Source organism: Musa acuminata, chromosome BXJ1-10 (assembly GCF_036884655.1).
Source record: "Musa acuminata AAA Group cultivar baxijiao chromosome BXJ1-10, Cavendish_Baxijiao_AAA, whole genome shotgun sequence".
Lineage (NCBI taxonomy): Eukaryota > Viridiplantae > Streptophyta > Magnoliopsida > Zingiberales > Musaceae > Musa > Musa acuminata.
In genome coordinates this window covers 15,416,747-15,426,751 of record NC_088336.1, presented here as the reverse complement: position 1 = coordinate 15,426,751, position 10,005 = coordinate 15,416,747, and the positions used below count along the sequence as shown (strand labels likewise).

The 10,005-nt window shown below is 48.3% G+C and overlaps 1 protein-coding gene across 1 annotated transcript; it reads right to left on the bottom strand.

Moving 5' to 3' along the window:
* Positions 1-1,792: 1,792 nt before the first annotated feature.
* Positions 1,793-3,692, bottom strand: LOC135595223 (transcription factor DIVARICATA-like). Its single transcript, XM_065085857.1, has 2 exons — positions 2,762-3,692; positions 1,793-2,593 (listed from the first exon to the last, which is right to left on the bottom strand). The coding sequence occupies exons 1-2, from the start codon at positions 3,205-3,207 to the stop codon at positions 2,143-2,145; spliced, it is 897 nt and encodes a 298-aa protein (XP_064941929.1). The 5' UTR covers positions 3,208-3,692; the 3' UTR covers positions 1,793-2,142.
* Between the last annotated feature and the right edge of the window lie 6,313 nt (positions 3,693-10,005).

The window sequence follows — 10,005 nt, the reverse complement described above, 5'->3', positions numbered from 1 at the left end:
TTTTAGTATTGCTGAAAACATCGGGTGTTTTTATACTGTGGCTGATGTGTCAAAAAAAAAGAAAAAAAAGATATATGTTAAATCAGGAATGTTATAGGTATTATTAGGTTAAAAAAAATGAAGGTACTTTCCAAGAAAAACTTCAAAAAAAATTCGGGAATTCGACCTATTAGATTTATAATCCAAAAGAACAGTAAGAAAACAGAAGAAAAAATAAATAAATATCCTTTTTGAACGATATTCATAGTTTTAACATTTAAAAACAATATTTTTTTATAAAAAAATATTCTATTCATTCATTGATTAAGATGTTTTTGAAAATCAAACTTAACAACGTTTCATAGATCAAAATTTATAGAAAATAAGAAAATCTATATTTATGTTTTTATAGTCCTTTCTATTGAATATAGAAGCGTTAGTGTGATCTTTAATTATGAGAAAAAGCTATTTAATCTATTTTATTATAAAAAATAATTATTTATTCTTTGTTACAAAACTTGCTTTCAGTACCATCGTGTCAAACCAATCAACAAGTGCGACAGAAACAGGGCGGGTGGTGTGCAGGAGGCTGACAACTCCCTGTTTCCCATCGGAACCAAAGCGATCGCCATCATCATCATCGGCCTCAAAAGTCAGAGTGGGTGCATTTGATTGGTGCAGGACATACCAAGGAACAGCTGTGAGCAAGAGAACAAGACATGGTGTTGCCAAGAATAAAGCGGCTGCACCGTGACATGCTTGCGGTCCTAAACGACGCAGCGGGCACATCAGAAAACCCCAAGTGTGGTGGAGTGGAACAAAGCCCTCGCTTTCTTGCACAAAAGACCGCGGCATCTCCGCCAAAAGGAAGTGGATGGGTGTGTCAATCATCTCCCTCGCAAAAAAAGGCTTGCTTGATCAGACAATACACTCGCGCATCGTTGTCTTAATCCATTTTTCTCGATTCGGCTATCAACTAACTATTTGGCTCTTTTAATTTATTTTAATAATGTGTAATTATTCTTTCATTTTTTTATTTTTTTTTCATTTGATATGAGTATTTTTTTAATAATTATGATCATCGAATCAAATATCAACAACAACTACTTCTTCTTCTTCTTCTTCGACAATAATAATAACAACAACAATACTCGAAGAATCGATTCGACAACATGGAGGAATCATTTAGTTGTAGTAGTAGACTGTAGGCCATTTGCCTGCTTCTCCATTGTTAATTTAGGTTACTTATGTTCTTCGTATCGACTTGACTCCATAAAGAGGTGGAGCAAATCCATTCTTCGTATGGAGCAGTCACCAGGGCTGATTGTTACTCTATCGTTCTTCTTCTTTTTGAGATTCCAAATTGAAGTTAATGCAGGAAACTGACTCCAACTTAAAATCTATGTATGATGACAAAGACGACTTTTGTCTGAATCCGATAAACGAAGCATCTGTCCTTACATAGTCAACCTACAAAGTAGACCAGGAAGAGAACCTACAAAAGAAGAGAGGAGAGGGGATGGTGGAATGCAGACTCAGCCCCAACCAACCACAGTCAAGTGGCAGAGATGAGACACGAACAGGCAATAAGGGACTCTCAATAAGAGTTAAGTAATGAAAGATGATGACCGCAGCAGAATCAAAGTTGCAGAATGAATTAATGCCCTGTGACTCAGCCACATTAATGTTAAGAGATATAGTTGAATCTTCTGCGTTGGCTTTGCATGAATCAATCAACAATAATATCATGTAGCGATTTCTCACCACACTCTCCCATCCTCTTCACTTTACACCAGCCTCGATTCATCAGCAATTGAAAAGCCATGCTGTTTATTGCAATCGGATTACTCCCCTATTAATTTGAACAAACAACCTCGTATTACTAGTACATGTAGCTCTGATACAATCTCTCCTTCATGTCTGATTTGGTCGATGGAAGGATCTTGAATCCATGCCTGCTTCTTGACCTTTGTGCTGTTCTGATCGTTTGGTAGTTTCTTTGGAGCAGGGGAAAACAAAGAAAGGATTCATCCGTGCTTCTCGCCGTGCGGACCTCATGAGAATTAAAGCGCATAACCTTGGGACGAATGCCTCGTTGCAGGTGCGACTACTATTTCTAAGATAGTAGAAGCAGACGAAGAAGATGGTTTGACCGACAGAATCTCATCCATGAGGGTGATGATGACTTGCTTGCATCTGAAACAGCAAGTTGCGGTCGCGAAACATAGGATCATGAGCTTCTAGCTTCGGCCCATAAGCTGTCACTCCATGGCGTGGTTGCACGAATTGGCTCCCCTGTGCTAATGAGCTTGGCAGTGCGGTTGCTTCGTTGGGTCGATTTGAATCGAGGATCGACGAGAACGAGACCGACGGAGGAGGAGCTGAAGCCGAGCTTGATGACCGAGACGGCAAGGGAGGCTCGTTTTCCGGCAAATTGGCGGTGGTGATGTCATGGATGCTGGACCTCCTCTTATCTTTGCCACCTGAATTGAGTCTGATGAAGTACTTCTGTGCATGACTGGCCACCTGAGTGGGGTTTCTGGTGATCACAAAGTTCCGAGATATGTTTCTCCAGTCTCCTTTGCCATGCTTTTGGAGCCCAAGCAGAAATCTCCTGCGAAAATGATACAAACGACAGGCTAAGATGCACGGCAACCACCACCAAGATCAGATTTTTAGCAGGTAGAATTCACAGATGAACGAAGGACTTGGATGTTCCGGCAGTCGATTCCAACGTCGATTGTGTAAAAGATGGCGAGGAGGATGCGCACGGATGACTTACTTGTGCTCGTCTTCGGTCCACGGGACTCCCTTCTTCCTCTCTTGATCCGGTGCTCGCGGCCCTGACCTCTTACCGGCGACGCAGTAAGGGTGCTTCAACGCTTCGAGGCCGTAGTTGCTCTCCCACTCCACTGTAAAGGGAGGGTCGTAGCCAGGGCACGGGATTCTTCCGGCTTCTATCTCGCTCACGTCGTCCAGTAGATCCCGGTAATGGCTCTCCACGTCGCTCGGGGTCTTGCCGGGAATAGACGCCGCCACCTTTAGCCAGCGGTCAGGGGTGTCCTTGTCGAACGTCGCCAGGGCGTACTCGAAGCGCTTGTTCTCTTCGGGGGTCCAGCGGCCGGTTCCCACGCCGCCCCCGCTCCACCACTCGCCAGGGAACGACCTCGAGCTGGGGTAACACGGCATCGTCGCCGGAGGTAGGACTTCCATCGACGATCTTGCCATGATCCCGTAAATGTCGCCCGCCCTTCCCGCGAACTCAAGCTACTGAAACCTGAGCTCGATTCTACTGGAGACAGAATAGAGTAGAATCGGAGCGATCTCGATGACGGAAATCGATCGACAGAGCGTGGAGATTCCGGGTAAGATTGGCAAGCCCATCTATAAGTGTGGAACTCGAAACCTCGTGCAGGTCAATTGAGTAAGAATCGGAGCAAGAGGAAGCCAATACGAGGAAGAAAAGAATAAGATGGAGAGGCAAAGATGGGGCCTTTCATCGCTTTCGCTGCCGTCGGGTGGGAGGAAGAGCTGAAGGAGGAAGAAGAGAGGGGAGGAGGGAGAAATGGATCTATAAGCGGATCGATTCCTTCTTCCGACGTCTCGAATTGGTTTCCTTTAGGCACTGTCGCGTGAGATCTGAAAGCGAGGTGGGAAAACCACCCACGGTTGGGGGTGTGATTGGCTTTTGGTGGACTTTGTGGTCGCTCGACGCGTTCAGGTCTCTTCTGTTTCTCTGGTGAGATTCGATTGGGTAATATATTACTTAATAAAATGATATAGATCTTATGTTATTTAATATAATAAAAAAATATCTTTATTTTTATTTTTATTTTTTTAAAAAAAATCTCATTTGTTTCTAAACACAACAACACAGCAATCTTCGCATCCAACATTAATATCTCTTTTTTTATTCTTTTTCAAGAAACGTTTTCATTTTTAAAATTTTCAAATGACATCCTCTTTTTTTCTAATACCTAAAATATTCCTAATAATCTATCTTTTTTTCTTTTTTTTTTCTATGGATCGATCCATAGATACCATTTTTTAATATTTTGATCAATACTATTTCATCTAAAAGTTTAAATCAATTGACATGATATGATATATTGACTTTTTAGAATATGCTCTATAGTTTTGGGCCTTAAACAAAGGTGGGCCGAACTAAGCCCATCCATCCCTCCATTCGTCTGATGAATTGGGAGACCCAAAAACTTAGGAGACAAAAGACTTAATTTTGAGCCATTTATAATTAGTTCCAAAATGCAGTTTTTATTTAAGCTAAAGTTTAGATGAAAATAAATCATTTATAACAAAATAAATCCTTTTCATAATAAAATAAGAAAACCCTTAAGAAATAATTGTGACGAATAAACATTAGAAGAACAAATTTAAATGACTCCGAAAAGGACCACGAGACATTAAGTAGTAGATCTTGGGGCAGGGTCTCGGACCTTGTCGATCGCCCAATGACCCCTTCCAGGCCAATAAGAAACGACGAAAGGAAGACCTCTCTTTTAAGCACCTCCAAAGCCTTCCCTCTCCCCGAATCTACTCAATGTGGGACTAAAGCCTCGTCAATTCTTTTACCGGCTCAGCTGTGGTAAGAAACATGGGATATCATTGTTGTTGGTGAACTAATGTGTCGTGGTCGATGAGTCAGCATGGCTTGGTCCACAGGTCAATGTGGGGAGTTTACGATCGATTGGGCAAGGCGCCGAGGGTGGCTTCGTCCGCAAATCGGGATGTCGACGCCGTCTGAGGGGAAGAGCTTCACGATCGGGGTACTAGGGTCGTCTTCGGGGAAGGCGTCTCTCGATCAAGGTAGTTGCACTTCCGGGGGCGACAGCACTCCTGCATAGAAGGCCCTTGTCAAAGAGTTTCTAATTTTGGCCCCTCGATGACTAAGTTAGTGGTTGATTCTCCTTTTTCTTTTTTCTTTTTTCCTCTCCTGGTCAGATGTTGGTTAGAGACTTTTATACTACTATGCAAGGATCGATCGTACGCATGTTTGGAGCGGTGACCGATCCCCGAGGTGTGAGGTGGTACCTTTGTGCAGTCGCCGTCCCGGAATGTGCAGAACGGCACTAGGCGACGCCGTCTCGAGCTTCAAAATATACCTTATAACTTCTCCCCCCCCCCCTCCCCCACCGAGGCATGCCATAGGGTCCTTGCAGGAGGGTGAGGGGCACACCTAGTTGTAGGAGTGTTGCGTATGTATCACTCGCTTACGAGGGACGACCGGGCTGATTTGCTGTGGGGCTGCTTGGCGGGCCGTGCTTCACAATTCAGGCGGAGACTGAACCTGCTGGCCAAGCGACCAACCTTGTGCCCAGGTTTGGGACTGACAAATCACTGGTCGGGAGACTGAAATGCGCGACTCGGGCAAAGACTGAACCTGTCGGCCGAGCGATTGACCTCGAGCCCAAGTTTGGGACTGACGAGTTGCTGGTCAGGGGACCGAACCATGCAACTTGGGCAAAGACTAAACCTATTGGCCGGGCGACTAACCTCAGGCTCAGGTTTGGGACTGACGAGTCGCTGGCCAGGGGACCGAACTGCGTGACTCAGACAAAGATTGAACCTGTTGGCCGAGCGATTGACCTCGGGCCCAGGTTTGGGACTGACGAGTCGCTGGTCGGGGGATCAAACTATGTGACTCGGGTAAAGACTGAATATGTTGGTAGAGTGATTGACCTCGAGCTCAGGTTTGGGATTGACGAATCGCTGGCCGAGGGATCGAACTGCGCGACTCGAGCAAAGACTGAACCTGTTGGCCAAGCGATTAACCTCAGGCCCAGGTTTGGGACTAACGAGTTGCTGGTCGGGGGACCGAACCATGCGACTCGAGCAAAGACTGAACCTATTGGTCGGGCGACTGACCTCGGGCTCAGGTTTGGGACTGACGAATCGCTAGCCGGGGGATCGAACTGCGTGACTTGGGTAAAGACTGAACCTGTTGGTCAAGCAATTGACCTCGGGCCTAGGTTTGGGACTGAAGAGTCACTGGTCGGGGGACTGAACTGTGCGACTTGGGCAAAGATTGAACCTGTTGGCCAAGTGATTGACCTCGGGCCCAGGTTTGGGACTGACAAGTCACTAGCCGGGGGACCGAACTACGTAACTCAGGTTAAGACTAAACCCGTTGGCCAAGCGATTGACTTTGGGCCTAGGTTTGGGACTGACGAGTCATTGGTCGGGGGATTGAACTACACGACTCGGGCAAAGTCTGAACCTATTGGTCGAGCGATTGACCTTGGGCCCAAGTTTGGGACTGACGAGTCACTGGTCGGGGATCGAACTGCGTAAATCGGGCAACGATTGAACCTGTTGGTCGAGCGATTGACATTGGGCCCAAGTTTGGGACTAACGAGTCGTTGGTCAGGGGACTAAACTGTGCGACTTGGGTTAAGACTGAACCCATTGGCCGATCGATTGACCTTGGGCCCAGGTTTGGGACTGATGAGTTGCTGGTCGGGGGATCAAACTATACGACTTGGGCAAAGACTGAACCTGTTGGCCGAGCGATTGACCTTGGGCCCTGGTTTGGGACTAACGAGTCGCTAGTCGAGGGACTGAACTGCACGACTAGAGTAAAGACTGAACTTGTTGGCCTAGTGATTGACCTTGGGCCTAGGTTTAGGACTGACGAGTCGTTGGTTGGGGGATCGTACTGCATGACTCGGGTTAAGACTGAACCCGTTGGCTGATCGATTTACCTTGGGCCCAGGTTTGGGACTGATGAGTCGCTGGTCGGGGGATCGAACTATGCGACTCGGGTAAAGACTGAATATGTTGGCCAAGCGATTAACCTCGGGCCTAGGTTTGGGAATAATGAGTCACTGGTCTGGGGATGGAATGCGCGACTCGGGCAAAGATCAAACCTGTTGGCCGAGCAATTGACCTCGGGCCCAGGTTTGGGACTAATAAGTCATTGGTCGGGGGACTGAACCACGTGACTCGGGCAAAGACTAAACCTATTGGGCAAGCGATTCACCTTGGGCCTAGGTTTAGGACTGATGAGTCACTAGTCGAGGGACCGAACTATGTGACTCGGGCAAAGACTGAACTTGTTGGCCGAGTAATTGACCTTAGGCCCAGGTTTAGGACTAACGAGTCATTGGCCGGGGGACCAAACTACGTAACTCGGGTTAAGACTGAACTTGTTGGCCAAGCGATTGACCTCAGTCCCAGGTTTGGGATTGACGAATCATTGGTCACGGGACCGAACTGCACGACTCAGGCAAAGACTGAACCTATTGGCCGAGTGATTGACCTTGGGCCTAGGTTTGGGACTGACAAGTTGCTGGTCGAGGACCGAACTGCACACCTCAGGCAAAGACTGAAGCGTCGTATCGAAACACGCGTGTGATAGCATGCATGTGTGTCCAGGTGAGTGATGCAGGTATTGGCGGGAAACTTCCTGTCTTGGTGGGAAACTTCCTATCACGAGCGGCTTTCGATGGGAGATTTCTTGTCACGAGTGGATTCTGGCGGGAGATTTCTTATCATGAGTAGATTCTGGCAGGGGCTTTCAAGACTGGGGAATCTAAGGGTATCCAAGGAGTTATGGTGCCACGTCTTTAAATGCTATGATCATCTCTTCCCTCGGGGAGCCCAAATGTCGCCTCAAGGTGGATTCGTCCCTCCTTTATAAGTTCCCCCTAGAGTAGTCGCCGCGACATTGTGTAGTCTTATGTTCCTTGCCTCGGCTTCTTCCTCCTAACCTTGAGGTCGGGATGTCTCCGTTTTCCTCTTCTTCTTTATCGTCTTCTTCTTCTTCTTCTTCAAGTCGATCGAATCGGTTGGTTGCCGGGGCATGTGAGTCATCCTCTAGGAGCCCAAGGGTAGAGGTTATTAGTTTGTCCTTGGGCTATGTGCCCTTGGGAGTCATGAAGGCCTCTACTGCCCTTGAATTAATGCAGTCATGGCATGACGTGGACTCGGTGGTGACTGAGGAACTTTTGGGTCTGATTCGGGATCGCTACTGCATCCCGAGTGGTTATGGGCTTTATGCCCATGACTTGATCAGCGATCGTATGATCCATTTCCTGACAGGTTTGGGTTGACCGTGGATGCCCTCAAGGTGGGACTACGGTTTTCGTTGAATCCTGTTATCGAGGAATGCCTTCGTAAGTAGGGGATTTCACCGTCTCAGATGGCGCCGAACTCTTGGCGCTATATGGTAGCTTTTCTCGGGGAGTGTCGGGATTGTCGGGGAACAGGAATTGAGCCGACCCGGACACTCTTCTTGGCATGCTTCCGTTTGTGCAAGGGGCGAGGAGGGTATCACCTGACCGCCCATGGCGGGTTCAAAATCAACGGTGCTCCTTCCAACAACAAGGGTTGGAAAAGTCACTATTTTTTTATGAGTTACAGTCGGGGGTGAGGTTTCAACATTTGATGGACTTCCCAAACCATCAATAATATTTCTCCATTTCTTTCTGATGGAGAGACTGCGGTCGTGAATCGTTTGAGGTGGATTTTGTCCTTCTCTCGGGCAATTAAGGGAATGACCGAGGAGTGGCTGGTCAAGGCAGGGCTAAGCCCAACCATTAGGGGTATGGTCATTCTTATGTCATGGATAGTTTACTTTGTCGCGGGTGTAGCCACTGATTTGCCCCCTTTTTTTTTGTAGAGATGGTGAACCTCTAGTCGCCAAAAGGGATACCTCGCACCAAGGTTGTCATGCCACCGTCTCGGGATGGTGAGGGTTTCGGCCCTAGAGATGCCTCGAAGAAGGGCACGCCAAGGAAGAAGTCGGGATCTCTGGAGGCAGGTCACCCAAAGAAGAGGGTGAAAATGGGGATTCAAAAGGTGTATGATAGCTCAGTGACTCGTGAAAGGGCTGCCCCGGGGTCGTCCGAAGCGGGTCGACAAGCACGAGGGGAAAAGAGGTGGTCGGTTCGTCCGGCGGTGGCTCCTCGAGGAAACCCTCGACCCACCCGAAGGTGAGCCATTCTTATGTGGGACTTGTGTCACGTCCGACCTCATGCCAAAGGCGAGCCATTCCAGGCCCTAAGCATGGCCGACCTCCCGATGGGGGAGCCGTGGGCTCCCTACGCCTCGCGGTGGGCGACCCTCAAGGCCGATAGTCGGATCTGGGCCAATGGATCAGTCACTCAAGAGTTCAGTCGGGGGGCGCTCCATCCAGTGCTAGTGAAGGAGCTCTAATATTCCTCCTCTATGGTGCTAATAGACCGGGCAGCCAGATCCCTTGTCTGGGTAAGTAGAGGTGTTCCTCTCTCGTTTGGCTTTCCCTTTTGCTCACGGATCCTAATGCTATCTTCATGCAGGGCCAACACTACACTATGGCGCTGATCGACCGCGTGTACGACACCGGCAGGGTGATTGAGCATCTATCGGATGCCAATTCCGATCTTCATTGATAGGTCGAAGAACTGAAGAGCGGACCTGGCCCAGAAGCCATCCCTGTGGCCGAGCTATGTGCCTCAGACCTGGAGGAAGAGGTGAACCGTTTGAAGGCCGAGCTGAAGGAAAACCGAGCCCGCATTCGGACGCTTGATGATGAGCTACTGACCCTCTCTCGAGACGTCGAGTCTGCCCGGTCTGCCTCTTGGGTCGCTGAGGAGGCTCTGAAGGAGGAGCGCCTCGGGTTGCCAGGAAGGATCGAAGGAGCGATCGCCGAGTATAAGAAGTCTCTTAGGTTCAAGCGCGGTCTGCAGAGGTCGGGGCGGGTGACTATGAGTTCGGATATCAGGTCGCCTTCGCTCACTTCCATGCGAGGTATTCGGACCTGGAGCTGGAGCCGGACCCGTTCACCAACCTATTGGAGGATCAAAGCATCTTGACTCTTTACTTTCATGGGTAAAATCTTTTCAAGTTTGCTGCATTCCAAGTCCTTGGCAGGGGACTCCCCCCCATGGTCTCGAAGTAGTAAGTTCCTTCTCGGACCATGTCATAGACTTGGTAGGGGCCTTCCCAGTTCAGTGCAAGCTTCCCTCTTGCTCGGGTTGGGTCGCTCACTTCAGTCTTTCGAAGGACGAGGTCTCTGACCTTGATCAA